This window comes from Gymnodraco acuticeps, unplaced genomic scaffold (assembly GCF_902827175.1).
Source record: "Gymnodraco acuticeps unplaced genomic scaffold, fGymAcu1.1, whole genome shotgun sequence".
Classification (NCBI taxonomy): domain Eukaryota; kingdom Metazoa; phylum Chordata; class Actinopteri; order Perciformes; family Bathydraconidae; genus Gymnodraco; species Gymnodraco acuticeps.
In genome coordinates this window covers 948,789-970,512 of record NW_022989778.1, presented here as the reverse complement: position 1 = coordinate 970,512, position 21,724 = coordinate 948,789, and the positions used below count along the sequence as shown (strand labels likewise).

At 38.8% G+C, this 21,724-nt stretch overlaps 1 protein-coding gene across 25 annotated transcripts in view; it reads left to right on the top strand.

Moving 5' to 3' along the window:
- ptprk (protein tyrosine phosphatase receptor type K) overlaps nt 1-16,521 on the top strand; it is a 123,307-nt gene extending 106,786 nt beyond the window's left edge. For 2 of the 25 annotated variants that reach the window (XM_034220672.1, XM_034220680.1), the window contains exons 24-41: nt 1,478-1,489; nt 2,155-2,342; nt 2,815-2,914; nt 3,115-3,260; nt 4,592-4,609; nt 5,920-5,956; nt 6,326-6,423; nt 6,806-6,922; nt 7,045-7,199; nt 7,342-7,477; nt 8,261-8,410; nt 9,063-9,236; nt 10,020-10,037; nt 10,861-10,992; nt 11,510-11,635; nt 11,810-11,973; nt 12,374-12,509; nt 13,641-13,694. In XM_034220672.1, the coding sequence (XP_034076563.1) occupies nt 1,478-1,489; nt 2,155-2,342; nt 2,815-2,914; nt 3,115-3,260; nt 4,592-4,609; nt 5,920-5,956; nt 6,326-6,423; nt 6,806-6,922; nt 7,045-7,199; nt 7,342-7,477; nt 8,261-8,410; nt 9,063-9,236; nt 10,020-10,037; nt 10,861-10,992; nt 11,510-11,635; nt 11,810-11,973; nt 12,374-12,509; nt 13,641-13,694 (1,961 nt within the window). Of the gene's footprint in view, nt 1-1,477; nt 1,490-2,154; nt 2,343-2,814; nt 2,915-3,114; nt 3,261-4,591; nt 4,610-5,919; nt 5,957-6,325; nt 6,424-6,805; nt 6,923-7,044; nt 7,200-7,341; nt 7,478-8,260; nt 8,411-9,062; nt 9,237-10,019; nt 10,038-10,860; nt 10,993-11,509; nt 11,636-11,809; nt 11,974-12,373; nt 12,510-13,640 lie in introns of all 25 variants that reach the window. The other 23 variants (XM_034220714.1, XM_034220689.1, XM_034220778.1 and 20 more) reach the window with 19 other exon arrangements.
- The last annotated feature ends 5,203 nt before the right edge of the window (nt 16,522-21,724 follow it).

The window sequence follows — 21,724 nt, the reverse complement described above, 5'->3', positions numbered from 1 at the left end:
TTCCCTCTGGTTCAATCACTCCCGATCCCAGCCACGGTTTCTGTTTCCTACTGAGAGTTATTGATATTCACAGTAATTACCGTCATTCTCCCTTCGAGACCTCATTATTTCCACAGTTTTGAGTTGTTTTAAAGCATGCCATTTCCTGTCCCGGAAAAGGACAGAAACTGATGCTTGAGAGAAAGAAGATCATTTGTCACAATGCCATCGCAAAACGGCTGCAGATTAAATCCGTGACATGAAGTGACAGTGAATAAGTTAGTGCCTACAGGGCTCTGTGTGTGACAGAAATGTTTTCTATGCAAGTCTGCTTGAGTATCTACCATCTGTGGTATTCCCCAGGCTTGATTTGTTACTGATGCATCAGTCTGAATTGTAAAAAACGGTATTTTTTTGCTAAGTTCGATGTTCCTCCAGCTCCAGTGTCGCACTGCAACATGTTTAATTTTTGTTTAGTCTAGTGTTGACACTGTAGTACGATGCAGAGTTCTTACATACCCTTAAGGGCTCCACAGTACACAACGCCACCAAACTGTGTTAATTAACTGATCCATTGCATCTAATTTGGAGTGAAGGCTGCAGTTACAATCTGTCTTGGCCAATCACATCACAGAGTGGGAAGACGTAGCACGAAGTAGTGGGATAGGAGGCAGTGTCGGGTTAAGTTTACTGTTAATTGGCCTGACGAGAGCTCAGAAAACCTTTAACAATCAGTAATGAGCTAACATGTCCTCGGAGCAGAGAGAAGCATCAGCGGGATGAAATAAACAGTGTCAGTTAATAAACAGCGGTGAAGATGAAATCAGTCGGTTTTTCTGCTACCCCGAGCTACTCCATTAAACAACCTGTCAGTCTGCGCATTAATCCTGCCAACTCACATTATCCGCCGCAGCACAGAAACGCTCACCTGGAAGTTTGCAACAATTTGACCTCATAATTGCATTCACTTGAAATACCTTTACATGCATCAAAAGGTTAATCATATCATGCCATACTCACAAATAATGATTAAACCTGCAGACTTTCTGCACGTCTTAGAGGATCATTTTGCATCCGTGGTTTTGAATGTGTTTTATTTATATACATTACAGCTCCATATCCTAAACATATAATATTGTGGTGAACTTTGTACTATTACAATGAGTATGGAAGGTGTGTAAAGCTCGCGATGGTATAGTGAGGTATATATTTGAAGCAGTTACTAAATAAAGTCACATATATGTAAATAGCAGCCACTGTTTGGCATTACAGTTGAAGCTCTGGCTCATTTAAGGTTTAAGTGTCTGCCGTTTAGTGTCTTTTATGATAAGACGTTTAAGATGTTTGTTTTATTGCCATGCTCCATTATTTTGTGTAATCGTTTTACTATTGTTTTACTGCCCATTACATATTTAGATTCCTCCTAACAACTCTTCCTATCGTTCTGTCTGACTATAACCATTTACCTCCTCTCTTTTTCTGCTGCTTTGACATGTAGTTCCAATCACAGGTGAGTTATCGAGAGAGAAAACACATTAACAAATGGTTTGTTTGGTATTTCTCATGTTAAAAGTTGAATGTCAGCAACTGGTTTTTGAGGGACGTAAAGTTATTGTCATGTTAGAGAAGAAAATAGAGAGAAGAGGAGGCCTTTTGTTTCTGTTCTTCTCAGTGAATGTACATAATGTTATCCAATCTTCAGATAGAGCCATTCATTATGGGCGCTTCCTCCTTGGTTGGACCTTAACAGACCCCGGTGTCCCTACTTCATCCCCTTCAGGCCCTTTGCAGTAAATAAATCCCCAACTCATGATTCAGCGCCCCTTTGGTTCATTATGTAAGCCAGTTGCAATGGCTTCTCGATCCACCAGGTGGAGCAGTGATGGAAGCTGGCGCAGTTTAACTCATAACAAATATGTAGTATAGCTTGAGGGTGTGTGCTTCCCACACCCTCACCGAACAGCTTGTTGTTTCTATGCATAAAACATCTTATTCTCTCTGTAAAAGATGATGTGCGGACTCAAAACTCATTTGACTGCATGATTCAGACCTGAAATGAAATAATTGGGTCTGTTTTACATGTTTTATTTACCCTGGACGGTGTAACATAGTGAAGGCATCTCAAGATTTGGATGATTTGCATTTGAATTGACAGATTTAGCTGTTTTCTTGCAGATGAGAACCACAGTGCCTCTGCAGCGGAGAACAGCCGGCTGCTGGACGTTCCTCGGTATCACTGTGAAGGAACCGAGTCCCCCTATCAGACGGGACAGCTGCACCCCGCCATCAGAGTGGCCGACCTGCTGCAGCACATCAACCTGATGAAGACCTCCGACAGCTACGGCTTCAAGGAGGAGTATGAAGTAAGACTATAATGAACAGTACTTTTTATAGTTGCAAAAACAGTCATTTTAGATGCCTGGTTGGTATTACTATTGATACAAATGTTGGTACAAAAGTATAACCTGGACACGGATATTATTGATCTAAAAACTTAACAGTGCAGTACATTTGAAATGTACAGAACAAAAAAAGCTTATTATGAAAATCAATAATGCTTTATTTGATGTTTTGGGTTTACATTAAAAAGATAAATGACTATTAGGGTTGAATTGCCTTTTAATTTGAGAGTATATTCCGCTTTATCTACAAAACAGTCACAGAGCTACAAACCTGTTTTGATGTCCTCTATTTATGTTTCTAATAATAATTGTATTACCACCCCTCGTAAATCCCTACAAGCACGCCGTTGTAGTACTTTTTTCTGCTCAGTCATGCGGTAGGAATGTTTAGGATCCATGACGTGTAATATCTTTTGAATTGTTTTGCGTGTTGTTGGTGATACAGAGCTTCTTCGAAGGCCAATCGGCCACTTGGGACGTGGCCAAGAAGGATCAGAACCGCACCAAGAACCGCTATGGGAACATTATAGCATGTAAGAAAAAAACCTTTATTAATGTATGTTCACAACAGATGTTATAATGTGCTTTACAGCAGCAAGAAAGGGGGAAAAGGGGGCGAGAAACAAATCACAAAATACATCTTTTTGCCCTTAAATGCCCTAAAACAAATATTCTCTCCCTTTTTGCTTTCCTCTTGCTTCTCTTTCTTTGTCTGTGTTTCCTTTCTGTTTAGATGACCATTCAAGGGTTATTCTCCAGCCCATAGAAGACGACCCCTCCTCCGACTACATCAACGCCAACTACATCGATGTAAGTGGAAACGCATCGAATGCTACTATTGGCTCCCAACGAAACCAACGAAACCACACTCCCTCGCTCGTATGTCAGGCCTCTATACCTTTATTGCGTCTACTAGTCATCCATCGTGCCATCTTACGCATCCAGCCACCCCAAAAACACTTCATGCATACAGTACATTCGTCCTGTCTCTATCCATGTATTCATGTCTGCATCCATTCTGAATTTATGATAGTATCCTGTTACAGTCTTTTTAAATTGCTATGTAGTCATAATTTGAACGTAGTTGGTCTCAGGTTTTACAGAAATGGAAAAACCATATAACGAGTGCTATACAAAGACAAATACTCCTTTATAATCCGACTCTCATGGTGAAAAATGCAAAAGCACCTAGAATGGTTCTGCTTATTGATAGCTAATATACTTGCAGAATTATTATTATTATTGTTTTAAACACTAGCACTAAATGTTAATAGCTTTGGATCAGAAAGACTCAATTTGTTATATAAAGGCCTTTTAAGAAATAGCATTTTTAAACAGATTTTATGAATGATATACAATGTGTTTTTAAATAGCTTTTGAAGGGTTAGAAGGCATTTTTTTTACTTTTGGTTAGAGCTAGGCAAGCTGTTTCCACCATTACAAGTATTTCTAGTTAACCGGCTGCTAGTGCTAGCTTCCTATTTATTGTACAGACATGAGAGTGGTATCCATCTTCTCATCTAACTCAACAAGACAAGAAAGTGAACAATAACTTTTCCTGTAAGACGTAGCATTCAGCTTTCGGCCCATATATCTTTAAAGTTGTTCTTAATTGTATCTCTCGTCCTGTCTATCTGTTCATCAATCATTCCATAACTAAATACACATCTACTCATCCATTCATCTTTTTTGTTATCTCCACCTCTTCACTTTTACAACAATCATCTGCATAGTAGTCTCTTACATTGTACTTTTTGTTTTGCTAATACTGCTTATAGCACGCTCTTCTATGTTATCATAAACCTCCATTAAAATCATGCATGCCACCATCCACATGAATCTAGAGTTAGGATGAATAGAGTGGACACTTCCTGATGTATCTATCTCATCTCATATGTAACTATGGTCAGATGTCATGTATTTTCAATTGTTTTTGTAAATTATATATTCAACCAACTTTCTTTGGGATGAAAGCTCCTTGTGCGTTTTAGAGTGAGGAGATCACATGACATCAGGAAGTGTCCTTTCTATTCAGTCTAATTCTGGGTTTAAGATATTTTTATTTTATTTCTGCATGTTCTATTCAAACTACCATTTTGATCAATGCAACTTTTCTTTTTCTGATTGACACTCACTGACATTGTTGTGCTTTCTTTCTTTCTTTCTTTCCTTCCTTCACTCGTTCTTTCTGCCTGTGGCTTGGGCTGTAGATTTGGCTGTACAGGGATGTAAGTATCACTGTGGATTCTTTCATTCTCGCGCCTCAACCTCCACACGTTTACGCCCTTTCTAAACACTCGTCATCACGTGCATCGAGTTACGTTGTCCGTATATTTTGAGTTGCTGCTGTGGCCTCGACAGCATGAAGGATTTCACTCCATCCTGCCTCCTCCCACCTGTCCACCTTACATCCCACTATGTACTATTAGCTTAAGTGTTGTAATTATTGTTGTCGTATTGCCATCAGGAAATAAGCCAATGTCATACATTTGTGCACCTGACTGTTTTTCTGTTTCTTTCTTTCTTTACACTATATTTAAATACATGGGATGGTAATGGAGAATTGCCTAAAAATCCCTGTGGCTAGAAAAGTGGGATTCTCCTGTCAACATAATACAGTAAAGAATGAGAGCAATGCCTTTAGGGCTGTAACCGAATATTCGTTCGTTGGAGTACTATTCGGGTTTCAATTTCGTTATTCGGATATACCTTTTTTTTGTTTTTTATTGAAAACTCCAATATCAATGTAAGAGTTTGTGCCTCGGGGGGGCGCGCGCGCTATCGTTTACTTTCTCCGTCTTTATATGTAGATTTGACTTTTTCTCCGTTAATCTCCGTCACGTTGTTTCCATAGCAACAACAACTTCCTGTCAACAGCGCTAACTCTCCTTCAAAAAGCATATCCATACAAAATAGGAAGCCAAGCCAAATTACACTTAAGATATATACAACTGCAACGAAAGTAACAAAAACAATGCAATATCCTTTTCAATTTCAAAGAACACAAATTGGGTTGTATACATTAACAAATAACTATAAAACAACAATACTGTGTAGAATAACAAAAGTATTGAAGCGGTTCGCTGCTGATTACCCCCGCGCGGGACGAATATTCGCTGCTGATTACTACCGAATATCCGGAGCACGAAAAATGGTATTCGGGACAGCCCTAAATGCCTTATACATAAATATCAATCATTTTAGACACAGTTAAACAGTGAGTTAAGCGTTGTACTTGTTGTTATAAAAGTGACAGTTACAATTCAGACTCATCTGATGTTGCAGCTTTGTTTTTATAATAGGGAAAAGTCAGTAGCAGTATTAGGACTAAAGGTATTTCACTTTGATGAGACTGCCAACTTCTCTAATTCTCTTGTGCTGCTCAACTTGTTTCATAAATGACAATCCCATTCAGTATATCATCAATTCACTTGTATTCACCCTACTATAAACTGCTCAATAATATTCCTACACTTTTAATTAGTGATATCATCCATGAACTTGTTCTGGATATTGAGTTGTTGTGTTGTATTTTCAGGGCTACCAGAGACCAAGTCACTACATTGCAACTCAGGGTAAGAAACGGCAACATGCATTCTTCCTTTGTTTTTGACAATAAGACACTTTAATTCATACATAGTTCTCATACTAAACACTGTGTGTGTGTGTGTGTGTGTGTGTGTGTGTGTGTGTGTGTGTGTGTGTGTGTGTGTGTGTGTGTGTGTGTGTGTGTGTGTGGTGTGTGTGTGTGTGTGTGTGTGTGTGTGTGTGTGTGTGTGTGTGTGTGTGTGTGTGTGTGTGTGTGTGTGTGTGTGTGTGTGTGTGTGTGTGTGTGTGTGTGTGTGTGTGTGTGTGTGTGTGTGTGTGTGTGTGTGTGTGTGTGTGTGTGTGTGTGTGTGTGTGTGTGTGTGTGTGTGTGTGTGTGTGTGTGTGTGTGTGTGTAGGTCCTGTTCACGAGACGGTGTATGACTTCTGGAGGATGGTGTGGCAGGAACAGTCAGCCTGCATCGTCATGGTTACCAATCTGGTGGAGGTTGGAAGGGTAAGCTGCTCTTTGCCCCTGTTGCACTTTGCAAGACATGTTTCCTTGTGTAAATATGTTTAGCTTGCATTTTATATGGATTAATTAGAACCCTTTGACATTGGGATAGCCAGATAAAATAAATAGAAAGTCTCTAATCATGGATCAGAATCTGTATGTTGTAGTAGCTTATGTATGTCAAAAGGATATTCTGCAAGTATGTTATTGTTTGATAGTGTTCATGTCATTTTCTCGCTGCTGTTTTACTATTTTTGGGGTGTTTGTATACGTTGTTTATTTGTTATTATGTAAGATGCTATATCTGTCACCCAGGTGTTTTACTGGTTTGTATTATAATCACGATACTGTTTTTGAAACCATCTTTAATGTTCATTTTGACCAGGTTAAGTGCTATAAGTATTGGCCCGATGATGCTGAGGTGTACGGAGACTTCAAGGTGACCTTTGTGGAGGTTGAACCTCTTGCTGAATATGTGGTTCGCACATTTACACTGGAGAGGGTGAGTGAAGTATTTTTAAGTAACAGTTTGCATAATGCCTCTGTCGTTTGAGTTATATTCAATGAGGACACATAGAAAGATGAATGAAACGTAACCTAAAGATGTGTTTTGTCTCTTCTCAGCGTGGTTTCAATGAGGTGCGGGAAGTCAAGCAGTTCCACTTCACAGGCTGGCCGGATCACGGAGTTCCATATCACGCCACGGGACTACTTTCCTTCATCCGCAGAGTTAAAATCTCCAATCCACCTGCTGCTGGGCCCATTGTGGTCCACTGCAGGTAAATAAATACATCCAGACCTTTGTTGATATGAGCTACCACACTTTTTATTGTGCAACATCTGATCTTAAATATACACAAATTTATCTGGCAAGAAATGACATAATTATGAACTTCTTTCTCTCTGTGTTTCTCTCTGCAGTGCCGGAGCAGGGCGTACAGGCTGTTTCATCGTCATTGACATCATGCTAGACATGGCGGAGAGAGAAGGAGTGGTGGACATCTACAACTGTGTGAAGGCTCTCCGCTCTCGGAGGATCAACATGGTACAGACTGAGGTGACTGCATTACCCATCCTCCATCTGCATCCACATCTTAGAAAATACTCAATGGACCCCCACTGTAAGACCCAGCCATCCGCATGGTGCAGGCTGAGGTGACATGTAATTAAACATGTAGTCTCGTTAAATAAACATAACATGTTTTCTATTCCATGTAATGAATATGGTAGGAATATTATCGTCACCTGGACTAAGGTAGACTCAATATAAAGGATTTGAAGATATGGTACTCTGGCACCCTCCTCTGGTGTAATGAAGAATTACATTGTGCTAGACAGTATGAATATAAATAATGGCAAAGCTATAAAAAGATTCAAATACTAACCCTGATCACAATCTACATATACTTTATTAAATCATTAAGATAATTTCTTATATCTTGAGGGCACCTTTTTAAAATGTATGAAATATAGGTTTGTAGCAGATTCGGTCATCCATTGTAAGAACGTCATCCTTTCACTAAAGCAGCCTTCAATTCAACCCGTCTGATCACTGAATTGAAGCTGCAGTCACCCGCTTGAAAGAACCAAAAACACAATTCCATGTGTAGATGAACTCACCAAAATGCAACCTTCTTCGTCTCATCTCATTCACGGCTCCATCTCCCTCACTCACTCACTGCCAGCATGCTCACTTTCATGTGGCATCACAGCTGCTTGTGTTCTCCATGCGACACCTTGTGTGTGTTTTTATTGTTTTCCAATGTTTAGAATCTATTAGTGATGCTTACAGTATGTACAGTATATATTAACATGCATGTCTTGAATTCTCTGTCTCCAGGAGCAGTACATATTCATCCATGATGCCATTCTGGAGGCTTGTCTGTGTGGAGAAACAGCCATACCGGTCTGTGAGTTCAAAGCTGCTTTCTACGAGCTGATCCGCATCGACTCGCAGACCAACTCGTCACATCTGAAGGATGAGTTCCAGGTAAACCCAAATACAATCTGTATCCTCATAAACTAATAAAGTGACACTGTAGTTTCTTTCCCAACAAAACCAGGGGGGAAATGTCAGTAGAGGTGTCTCAATGCAGTATAATCCACTTCTCTGCTGTTCATTCACATGCTCCGTATTTTGCATAAAAGCTTCCACAAAGGATCTGGCAGTTATTTTCCCTTGATCACATCTTGATGAAATGATAGGCTTCCTAATCAACTTTATCCTTACATGTTCAAAATGTAATGTTATCTGTGAACCCCCATTTTTTGTATAAAAAGGTTGAACTTCAAACTTCAATGTACTGTACTGTATACTAATGTTTATATGAAGTGATCCTCAGCTAAATGCAATGTGTGTATCAATGAGACATAACGTGTTGAACACATTTCCTCATAAAACGTTTGCAGAGATCATTTTTAATTATTTAAAGTATATCTATATATATATATATATATATATAAGAATATAACTCATACATGGTCTTTGTCTTTACTGTTTAGTTTGACATTTCTGTCATTTTGGTATTTCTATCTTAATGGAACCATTGTGTAAAACACTAACTTTGCACATAAGAACTTACAGCACATAATACTCTGATATGCCCTGACTTACACATTATATATGTATCTCTTTTGTCCAGACGTTAAACTCGGTGACTCCTCAGCCTCAGCCTGAAGACTGCAGCATCGCACTGTTGCCTAGAAACCAAGAAAAGAACCGCTTCATGGACGGTCTTCCTCCTGACAGATGCCTCCCCTTCCTCATCACAATAGACGGAGAAAGCAGCAACTACATCAACGCTGCTCTGATGGATGTAAGTGTGTATAATGAATTCACATGCACATACAGTGAGGTTGTGTTATTTTCAACACATCAGGATGGAGTAGTTTGGGACATTAAGGTATGACGCTTTTAACACAATTTAAATGTTAGAATGTGGAAAAGTAAAAAAAAAAAAAAGGTTAATGTTCCAAACTGCAATCATGAAACTGTTGAAAATGTAACTTTTAAAAGCCTATACACACATTGTAATAAAGAGGAACATTTTAATATTAATGCACATGGTTATACAGATCACACACACACACACACACACACACACACACACACACACACACACACACACACACAGACTCCCCTCCCTGTTGGTGTGTGATGCTGTGTTTGTGGTAATAGCAGCAGAAGGCTAGAGACAAATCCAGGTTCTGAAAAGACCGCTAGCTTCTCTGTCCACCAGCCAATCTTTAACCGCCTCCTGTTGCAGGACGTGGTTTACATTGGCAACAGTTGTCAACATGTTGTACCTTGACTTGAATAACAAAGTCATTAATAGGTTGACATTTTAGGTAAGATGCCAGTATCTGGTCTGATTATAATTTAATTTTAGCAGCTCTGTTAGATTATGCAGGAAATATAGCAAAGGGTGGGAATCAGTATGTGAGTTTATAATAATGGTTAAACACAAAATGCATGATGTGGAGACAAACTTGGCTTCTCTCCAACAAAGCTGTTGGAGGACAAAAATACTGTAATTGCTGTCAAACTAAAGTTTATATTGAAAGTTTAGTCACTTACCTTTGGCCTCTCTCTAACCAAGCTCACAGAGGAGTTTCAGGTAATGGGATTTCACTTCAAATTTCCAATACTGGATTTGTTTCATGGCTTCAGTGTCGTTCTGCCACCAGGTTCATGTTTAGCAAAACCATTTACACCCGCTGTAAATCCTAAACCTGACCCCCCCCCCCCCCCGCGCCCCTCTACCCTCACATTAGATCCTGCTCATGATTACAAGTCGTCATTCACACCATGTCACACAATCAGTTGGGCTTAGTTTACCTTCAGTTCAGTAGAAATATTCTTTTACTGAACATGAAGTAAACTGACCCTTTTATATTAGGGCCGGGCAATACATTGACATTTAAGATATTGTGATTCGACATCTTATTTTTCGGATGTCATAGTATTTCTAATATGAATAAATGTTGTCTTTTCTTCTTGAAAAAGAGGCTGACATATTGCCTTCACCCATTGGACATTACCAATGATTCATTATCAAAGATGTGATACTTTGTAAAAACACAAATAGTTAATCCTACAATATTATCGCAACATTGAGGAATTTGATGAAAAATATCACGATACTTGAATGTCTACATATCGCCCAGCCCTGTATTAGATATACAGTATATGTGGATGTACCGTGCGTGAAGTGTATTTGTATATTTACTGCATGCTCCTCACCCTCATGTCTGATTGGCCCACTGCATGATCATGTGACCAAACATCACCTGTGTTGCTTGCTGCCCCACAAATCGTCCCACTGTGTTTGTGTTTTGATGTCTGTGTGTGAGAGAGACAGAAAGACGATGTGAAGGATGTAGGATGTAGGGCGCTTCATACAGCTGGGTTTAAGTGTTTCTGTTGTTTGTTCCCTGCAGAGCTACAGACAGCCTGCTGCGTTCATCGTTACCCAGCATCCTTTGCCTAACTCTGTCAAAGACTTTTGGCGTCTGGTTTACGACTATGGATGTACCAGTTTGGTGATGCTGAATGAGATTGACCTGGCTCAGGTAATTCACTCTTCTTTTGCCTCAGTAATATATCTCAAAAAGTGTATCATGTCAAAAATATGTTGGTGTTTATCTTCGTTACCGAGACATCCTGGATTTATAAATCCATTCTTTTAACACACTTCTCCCAAATACTAACCAAGATACCGTCTACATTATCTAAAGTCAATTGTGTTTTTATGTTTAAAAGATATCTATCATACCACACTAGAATGATTTATGCACTCGGCTGTATCTAATAACACAAATAAACCCTTATGATACTCAAGAGGGTTATCCCGCGAATTTGGCTTAGAATTAGTCTAGCCTCAACATCAACATCACACCACAGACTGAACACAGTACTTTCCACATTCGTAAGAAAAGTGTCTGTTACTCACCAAGGCCTAAATAACATGTACGGAAATATGGTTTCGATATTGAATTTTGCACATGTATTGCTGTTTCTCTGTCTGTTACACACAATTAGAACTGCCTTACTATTCACGTCGTTAACGCTGTGACTGTCTGTGCTCAGGGTTGTCCTCAGTACTGGCCAGAGGAGGGCATGCTGCGCTACGGCCCGGTCCAGGTGGAGTGTATGTCCTGCTCCATGGACTGTGACGTTATCAGTAGACTGTTCAGAGTCTGCAACCTCACCAGGGTCAGTACATTTATTCTGTGTTTCCATACCTTTATGTCATTCCTTTAAAAGGCTAGTCCTTCAGAAAACACTGTTTGCGTTCGAACAAAAAGAAGCAGTGGTACTTCACATCTAAAGTGTCCTGGATAACAGAAAACACTTGTCTAAATATGTGTGTGTTGTGTGATCCCTCAGCCCCAGGAAGGCTACCTGATGGTGCGTCAGTTCCAGTACCTGGGGTGGGCGGGACACAGAGAAGTGCCCGCCTCCAAACGCTCCTTCCTCAAACTGATCCTGCAGGTGGACCAGTGGCAGCGTGAGGGGGAGGAGGGGGAGGGGAGGACCATCGTGCACTGCCTGTGAGTTCTCACCAAAAACACACTCTCATACACTTAACACTGCATTTATAAAGCAAAAGGGTGTTTGTGAAAAGCAATCTGCAGCCCTGTGAGGAATAATAGAGTATGATGTTTATCCAGTCATTTTGTCAAAGTCTAGATATGTATGATCAGAAATAGGTTGCCTAAAATGATTACTACATCTAGTAGTTGGCTAATAAGAACTAGTTTATGTCAGTTATCAGAATCATTTGGTGATTATTAAATAGAAAATATCAATGACTCGTGACACTGTCTGATGAAACACCTCATTTACTGACAGAAGGAACATTTGTTTTGTTCCGTTTGCCGAAATGAAGCAAAACTACATGAAATAATAAACTGTGCTTTTTGTGACGTATATTTGTGTGTGTATTTACAGAAATGGAGGTGGGCGTAGTGGAGTTTTCTGTGCCAGCAGCATTGTGTGTGAGATGGCTAAGAGACAGAGTGTGGTGGATGTGTTCCACGCCGTGAAGACCTTGAGGAACAGCAAACCCAACATGGTGGATACTCCGGTGAGTCAGAGAGAAGGACGCACAGGCTGCGGTCAGGTAGTCAAAAAAAGTATTTCAAATATATATCATGTCTTTTCCTCCCCACTCTTTCCCTGATCAAAGACGTCATGAGTTCAAGGAAAGATGAGAAAGAGAATTCATAATGACTTAATGAAAAATACGACCACATTACAAGAGAGATAAAAAAGCACCTTTATTTATAACAGTAGTACCTTTCCTTAGCTTTAAGCAAATGACAAGCTTTTATCATGGCTTAACCCTTATGTTGTGTTCCGGTCTCCCGTGACCCGTTTCAAGTTAAAATGATATAATAACTGCGCTCTAGTTTTTTGTATCGGAACAAGGCTTCATGATATCCTCCACAACAGCTATATAAACTCTACAAAACTGATTTTAACAACTTTTGCCAAGTCTGAAGGTCTCTAAAAAAAAAAGTGTATCATTTGTAGTTCTGTCTGGGGAGACCCAGCAGAATTGTTTTGGGTGACTCGAGGTCACATTTGGCCCAATCAAGATTCATCTTTGACTTTAGACACCCCTCCCCCCCCCCCCTTCATCAACTGTAACAATATTTTAAAACTTTTTTTGGGGAGATTGTATTCTAATATAGTCAGATAACGTAATGACCCACTGTCTTCACTATAGGAAATATAATGAGTGAATTGAATCACATAAAACAACATGTGGTGTAAGGTTTTTTGGGGCCATACAATAACATTACAACAGGATTGTACGGTTATGAATGCATAATAAGTTAGTTATGATGTATTTAAAACAATATTGGATGGTAGTTCGGCTATTTCGAGTACTTTTACATGTTGATTAATGTTCACTGTCCCTTGTTTTAAATAAATCAATTCAAGTTATTATTTTTCATTGTTTTGGACTGAGATAAATCATGGGTCTAAATGTACCCGTGAACACCATGGTAACAGCTTTCGAACACAACACACAGGTTAACTATTCCCAGATCATTTCACCAAATTAGGAACCTTCATTTGCAAAAAAAGTCTAAGCCTGCCAAAGAATAAAGTTTGGTCTGGTTTTATTAAAATCTAAAACATTGGACTTTGTCAGAGATTGGCGCTTTATATTTTCATGTGATATTAAGTCCAGTTTGTCTGTCTACAGGAGCAGTACCGCTTCTGCTACGACCTGTCACTGGAGTTCATCGAGTCCTCCTAAACAGAGGAGCCAAGAGGAGGAGGAGGTGAAGAAGAGCATCTCTTCACTTCCCGTGTGTTTGATCCTTTGCTTTTGCTTGGTCCCAACCCCCCTCCCCCCTCTGTGGGGGCCGTTCTGTAGCACCGTCCCTACAGATGGAACAAGCAAGACCCATTCCTCTTGTAAAGTATCCAACAAAGGGAAGACTTTTACCAGAAGGAGCTGCTGGGAGTGCAACAGGGCGGGGGGGATGTTACTCCTTTTACTCCTTCATGCTTATTGTACAGCTTTTTGAGTGCCAGCGGGCCCCTGTATGTTTAGGGCCCCATTTAAATGTTTAGCCTCTCACCACAGCCCCACTCTCATGGACTTGATGCCTCGTGCTGTTCAGCTGCAGAGCTCCATGTGCACTGCAGATGTCTCCCTCGCCTCCTGTAAGCTGCTACCACAGCTTTTAAAAAACAGCACGTTTTCAGCGGCCCCTCATTCCTGCTCTCATGCTAATGTCATGCTAATGTAATGCTAATGTCATGCTAATGTATCATGCTAATGTATCATGCTAATGTCTAATGTCTCATCATGGTGATGTTTAATCTGCAGCCGGTACTCTTTTATAAGAAAATGAAATGTAAAGGTACAGCCTGGCCACACTCTTCTGTTTTCTACTCCATAAATCAGCAGCATCTTCATTTTATTTTACTGAGACAGAACATTATTACGTATTAAAGTACTGAAAAGCCACTTAAAACCCATTTTCCATTGCTTACCAACAGTAGATTGTCAGAAACCATAGACATAGAAAAGACCCTAAAGTCAATGAAAGTGTGCTAATTAAATGAAGTAGCATCTTAGGAACAAGACTGACAATGAAACTAAATCGGAGAAGTTTACCTGCGGAGTATTAGGCTTTTCATTTGTTTTACAATATCATGAAGTGGCATCTTAAAATGTTACATGTAGGATTTTTGCTAAAGTGTATACGTTAAAAAAAAGTGTGAAATGTATCATTGTTTATGTTTTCTGAGTTGTTGCATCATTGTTGATCTACTGGATAGTAGATTTGAAGTCTTTTTTGTACCCTAAATTGTACGATTTTTTTCAACCATATAACATTAGCGTACTCATGTTCGTTTCAGGGCTGGGCCCAATGCACTTTCAATTCAGCAAAGTCACAAATGGGACATTTCATTTCAAAAACGAAACGAGAAAAGCGGCTTAAACACAGAATAAACGCTCTTTCATGAAGCGTTGAATTACAGTTTCCATTTCTGGTTTGAATGGAATTGGAAGTGAACTGACCCCAGGCTTCATTTGTCTCGTGCACTGGCGGCCAACACTTTTTATTATTCTTTTGTAGCTGATTCATAAAGCCAAAGACTTTGTGTAAATATGTCTATATGGATAAAGCACATTGTTTGTATTTATTGTTTACTTGCATTGCTTGTAACAATCATTCTTCATCCTATGTTTACTCTACCACCAGCGCTTCTTAAACTGTGGCTCGGGACGCAAAATGAGTGGGTTTCCTTCGGAGGGTTAAAGTATGAGTAGGATTTAAATGAGCCCATAATGGGTCCTGAATCCTGGGGTAAAAAATACTACATCTGCTCAATTTGAGTCCATGAAGAAAAGTTTAAGAACCCCTGATCAAAGCTGTATATTAAAGCAATAGACGTAGTTTTTCAGTATTTAGGTGGAATTCAGTAGTATTGTCTTGTTTTCACTAAATGAAACTCTGTGATGTTACTGTGGTTTATTTGTGTAAAAGCCCATTGCTCTGTTTGTGGTCAGTAGAACATCAGTGCATTCATATGCACAGAGTATTTTGGATAATAGCTCGTATCCGTCTTAGCGGGGATGAGCTGTTTATCTTCATCCTCATAGCCTGCTCACCATTATCTCTGAATGCACACGGCTCAGTGAGAGAAACATGCAGGACTGTGGAACAAAAACATTTATTGTGCCTAATCATTTGAATTTCCTTGTTGAAATTAGCATTTTAACAACATCTTAGATTGCAACCAGGCTCTGTTGAATGCGTTCTCATGGACGATCAATGTTTTGAAAACCTTTTGGATCATGATTCAGTGTTTTATTCATCAGAATGCTTCATGAATTATTGAGTCTTTACTGAGTACCAGATGTGTTTCTGTTGTGCCCAAACTGAAAAAAATAACTTTATTGTACATAAAACGTCAGAGGTCCCACTTGGTTGGAGCAAGAGTAGCCCAGGCCTACTGTTGCCGATGTTATTGTAAATAGGCTATCATGAGGACTCTAAAAGGCTCTATTGTCGGATGAACAGTAGAGGTGATGGATCAGAGCATTGGTTCTGTTGTAGATACAAAGTCAGAGATTGTACACCTGTAGGACTCTACTTCAAATTTTGACAGATATTATTTAGAAAGCATTATAGCGTCCACTGAATACAGAACTTTATTCTGCTAGTGGAACATCAACTTTTTGAGGGTTTTTTTCCCTGCAGATTTCTGTTCTGACCCAAAGAGGAGAGAGAGGCCAAAACACAACGTAAATACAGTGAGATTACAAAACGGATGGCCCTCTCTACAGCATGCAGAGACAGAAAAATAAATACAAGTATGTCAATAGAAATAAAAAAATGTAAATCAACCTTCTTGACTACACACTTAAGGGAAAGATTTAGGAGCAAATCCTGTTAAGATGCCTGTAATTCTTCCTTAATAAATCTGAAGTAACGGCCCTGAAGAGTGAAGCAGGTGTCTCAATGAGAGGCCATTCTGAGTAATTGATATTCACCATTCATAGTTATTCTTGTCTGTAATGTTTGGCTTCTTTGCTGTAATAAAGACCACTTCTTTAATTAAAATGTGTGCAGAGTGTTCTGTTGTAAGCTTACAATTATAATGTTGTTTTCTATATTGTGCTGACTGTGCCATGTTTACGTGCTTTAATGTTCAAAAAGTGCTTTATTGGGTCTCATACTGCCTGTGCTGTAGCGCCTCTTTTCACCCTCTGCTCTGATTGGTTAGCTAGCTGACTCTGTTGTGATTGGTCAATGGCTTAGAGACGTCCCGCCCCTTGGCCTATCATGTACAATGTATTGGAGCGCTAGCCAATAGAAGCGAGTGTTACAAACTGATGTCATTATGTAGTTTCGAGGCATTTCAGGCATGAGAAAAATTGCAGGATGTTAGCCTTTGCAGACCATTTACATGCACAAAAACCTATAACACACAGAAAAGGGAAACCCCCGAACAGCATAGTAGTGCCCCCACACACCGTAAGCCCATCCCCAGGTGTTTCCACTTGTGCTGATTAGTCCTCTACTCAAGGCTGTGCAAAAATGGGCTCTATGACTTTATTCAGTACACTTAACACTTATTAGCTTGAGTTGGAGGATGAAGTTGCCAGCACCAACTGACTTGAAGTCGAAATTGCAAACAGCTGTGTAGAACTTGAAACAGGTAAGAACAAGTCAGAATTTGTGACTTTTTGCCTTTTTTACTTGTAGGAAAAGCACAGATGTTACTGATTAATACTCCACCATGGCTAGCACAATGTGACATTGAGCTAGTAGTGGCTTGGACTGTGAGCGTATGGTCGCCGGTTCAAGTCCCTGAACAGACCTAAATATGGAGTGTGGACTGCTACTTGGAGAGGTCTCAGTTCACCTCCTGCCCTGCCATGGTGCCCTTGAGCAAGGCACCGGACAACCCCCTTCCCCCACCCCCTCACTCCCATTGCTCCCCAGGCGCTGTGCAATAGCTGCCCACTGCTCCTAGTACTAGACTCCTGGTACTAGGATGGGTTAAATGCAGAGGCCACATTTCACTGTGTGTGCTGTGTGCTCTGCATGTGTGACCATTAAAGAGGGTTTCATCCCTCCGATTCTTCTTCTAGGCACAATACCAAAAACTGAAATAAAGCAGCTAAATGGAATTCAGACATATATTTAAATCTTAGCATTAACACAGGTGTCCTTTATACTTGGATGTTTCTAGGAGTCTTTTTTGAAAAAGTCTAATTAAAATAGCTTAAGCTACATCTCTTTGTGACATTAATTTCCTCTGATCTGCTTCTTGTTATGCTAATATTAGTTAGCATTAGTAACGGCTAACGTTTCACTTCAGCAACACCAGTTTCCTGAAATGTAAACGAAACTTACAGCATGTACATCGTTAATGTCATGAGCAACACCTGTGCTTTTCCTGGGGCACACGGCAATATATTTGCTATGATTAAGGAACGTTTTGGGCAGGACTTCTTAATCACCACAACTAGAAACACCTGGTGCCAATGGCACTCAAGCAAATTGTATTTTTATTTGAGTGCACGGCCTGTCTACTGGAACAAAACTCACCACCTCCTTAAAATCAACTCAATTATATCTTTTGGACATTTCAGAAATACGATTTTAATCCACACAACCTCCACTTTGACATTAATATTTTAATTAATCAGTCAAACTACTTAGACTACCCTTAGTATACTGTAAAATGCTAGTGCTTTTGACATGCCTGTAATTCAACACAGTCTCACGGCATTTCGTGTTATAGTCACGAAATTAATCTATTGATTCGTGTTCACCAACACGATTTTCGCATTTTTTTCGTGTCACACAGAACGATTTTAAAAGCAATGTAAATAATAACAAATTTGAAGGAAAAAGAGATTTAAAAAAATACAGCTTTCAGTATTCTGGATTTTAGAAGCAATGTATTTCTATTGGTAGTATGTTTCGTGCATGCACCAAATAATAACAAATTAGAAGGAAAACATATTTTTTTTAAATACAGATTTCAGTATTCTGAGGCTCTGGAGCCCCATTGATTTTCCTCGCGGACGGCAAAAAAACTCCGACATTATACAATTTAAAATAAAAGGGTTAGGTTTAGGGTAAAATAATGAGGAAGACATTTTTGTTATGAACCACACAGCTTCCGGTCTTCCAAGACCCGACCGGACAAAAAGACGTGGTACGAAAGGCATGAAATATACTACCAATAGAAATACATTGCTTTTAAAATCGTTCTGTGCGACACGAAACAAATGCAAAAATCGTGTTGGTGAACACAAATCAATAGATTAAATTAATTTCGTGACTATAACACAATGCCGTGAGACTGGGTTGTGTATTTTATTGTACTACTTATTTATCCTACTTCACATATCAAATAGTTGTTCCTAATTTGAAAATGTCTACTGTCTTTGGCTGACTAAAATGTGCCTCTGAATGTCTGCTGTGTCAGAGATCCTTCATTTGCAGCAGTTCATGTTTCTACTTCATTACGGCTCTTTCATTTATCAATTAGTCACTTAATTAATCACAGTTGTAACTGGGGGGCCAATATTGTTATGAGACACTTCACTTTGATTGCACATCATCAAGTGCTTTTCTGTTTATTGTTATATAGAGAGTTAGGATAAATGACACTTTATTGGGGTTTTGTTTATTCCCCATAAATCACTTTGCTTTGAGTTCAAATCCCATATGGCTTGTTGACAGCTGCAAGCCTCTCCACACCCCCGGTACTTACAGGAAAAAAATGAAGGCACTCAATCACAACCATGCCGTTTTCTTCAAAAAGTTTAATTGCATAATTATTTACAACAGATGTTTGATAGCAGTACTTAGAAGAGGCAAAATATACGGAGCCACATTGATAAAGCAGGAAAATGATAAAATGATATAAATAGTTGAAACCATTTTGAAACCTTGCATTTAGAAAAAAAAAAAAAAGTTTACAATTATAGGTAAAGAAATCTAGAAATGAAATATTCAGCTTGAATCAATGTTACAAACACAAACTGATCTGTAGAGTGCTGTAATACTGAACAGCAATGAAACACTAAATAATACATTCATTTTCACTATCCTGCATGCTATCTGTAGATCTTTATAAAATAATGTTGACAAAGGAACAGTAAACAACAAAAACATGGTCAAGAGCGGAAAATAGTTCCATGTAAATTAGGCATATATTATATATTTATATATGTATATTTCTGTACAAATACTGAATATTTGGCATTATATTTATCCTCATTATTGATATATCTAACAATTCAAAATAGTTTTAAGCTTACCACAAACTTTTTTTTTAAATGTTCTCATGTCACATTGCAAAACCCATAATAGGCCTTCTTGTTATTTCTACCCACAGCCACGACACAATACATTTCTCCACCAAAGGCAAACTAAGTTGTGACTTCTCTCTCTCCTCATAAACCTTTGAAACATAAAGAACGGCACAGATGTCAACTAATTTCTCCTCCCATTCATACAGTAGAGCACAGTTCCTAAAAATAAGCAGATGTTTGTAACTCAGTATATGCGGACTGAGGTCGCAAGTAAAAAAGAAAATACAAATGAATAGTAAAATCACTTACAGAAATCATGTATGAGAAAATATTACAACGCCATTAAAAAATTCTCAGTTAATTGTCATAAGAAAATATTCGTCTTTCAAAGGAATAATTTGACATTTTGGGAAGTAGGTTTCTCTAAAAATAAATCTCTTGTTTGAACGTTTTACTGACTTTAGCTGGTAACCTCACCTAATTTATATTGTGTTGTTCTTTATTCCATAACCATATGTGTAAATCTATCACTTTTTATTCAACTATTTATTACTTTTAGTCTTGTGCATATTTCTTACTTGCTTACTTGAAAGTTACATCCAGGGGATGGTTAGCTTAGCTTAATTTACCGTAGCTTGGTTTGGCTTAGCCTAGCCTCTTTTTAGCTTAGTTTACCGAAAAGACTGAAAATAGGGGAAACAGTTTGGTAACAAAATGTGCCTACCAGCATCCCTTAAACTCCCTAATTAACATGTTAAATCGTGTTTGATAGTCCCATACAAAAGTCTGTGTGTAACAACAAGAAGTTCGTTTTTTATTACTTTATTTTTTATTACGAAAGAGAATTGCTTCTCAATTTATTCTTCAGATTATGGACTATTGTGATGTTGTCTACCAAAATGCACATAAATCAGATCTTGCTCCACTCAACATAGCCTACAACAGACTATGCAGATTTGTTCTTGGTTGTCCTTTTCGTACACATCACTGCACAATGTATAACCAACTGAAATGGCCTTCTTTAAATGTAAGAAGACACACACATTGGCTCCAGCTGATATTTAAATGCATTTATCTTAACTATCCCCCTTATTTAAAGCAGTATTTCATCAAGTTAGACATTCTGTTCAGATGTATTTCTCTGTCCCCTCTGCAAACAAATTGATTGGCAGAAGAGCGTTCATGTTCAAAGCCCCAACTGACTGGAATACTTTACCTGCTGCTATTAGATCTCTTGCATCATTGGGTATGTTTAAACATGTTATCATCTCACTTTCAACTGGTCTGTACTTGTTATTAATGAAACTGATATTGATGAAACTGATTTGCTCGACTGTCTCAAATTGTAATGATTGTATGCATTGCTTGAATGTCACTTAACAGACTGTATGTGGTTTGTCTTGTGTGTCATGTTTTGCATTTTGTCTTTTTGTTTATGTATGTCTGTAAGTTGTTTTGTTGGGACCCCCTTGAAAACGAGATGGTGCATCTCAAGGGGTTCATCTCAATGAATACAAATGTCTATATATATTATGTGGGAAAACCCTTGCAAAACCACAGAATAAATATATTACTCCTTAGTATTGTACGAAATAAACAAACATGATCAAATGAGAAAATGAGTGAGCTTTAGAGGTGCTATTTTGTTACTTCTGGACGTATCCCAGCCATCGCCCCGTTTCCAGTCTTTATGCCAAGCGTTGCTAATCAGCTGCTGCTTGTAACTTCATTTTTAACGTAAAAACGATCGACTTCTCTGATTCTCGCCAAGACAACAAATAGGCATATTTCCCAAAATGTCAAACAGTTTCTTTTAGCAGCGATAACCACCAGCAGTACCTAACAGCCCTCAGGTTTAGCTTTACAAAGAGTCAAACTAAATATGTAAATTAGGCTTATTGCTTGAGGAGTAGAAACACTCTCATACAGCCCAGTATTAACGCAAGCGTGACATCAAATAATGTTCCATAATTACTCTCTTGACTGCT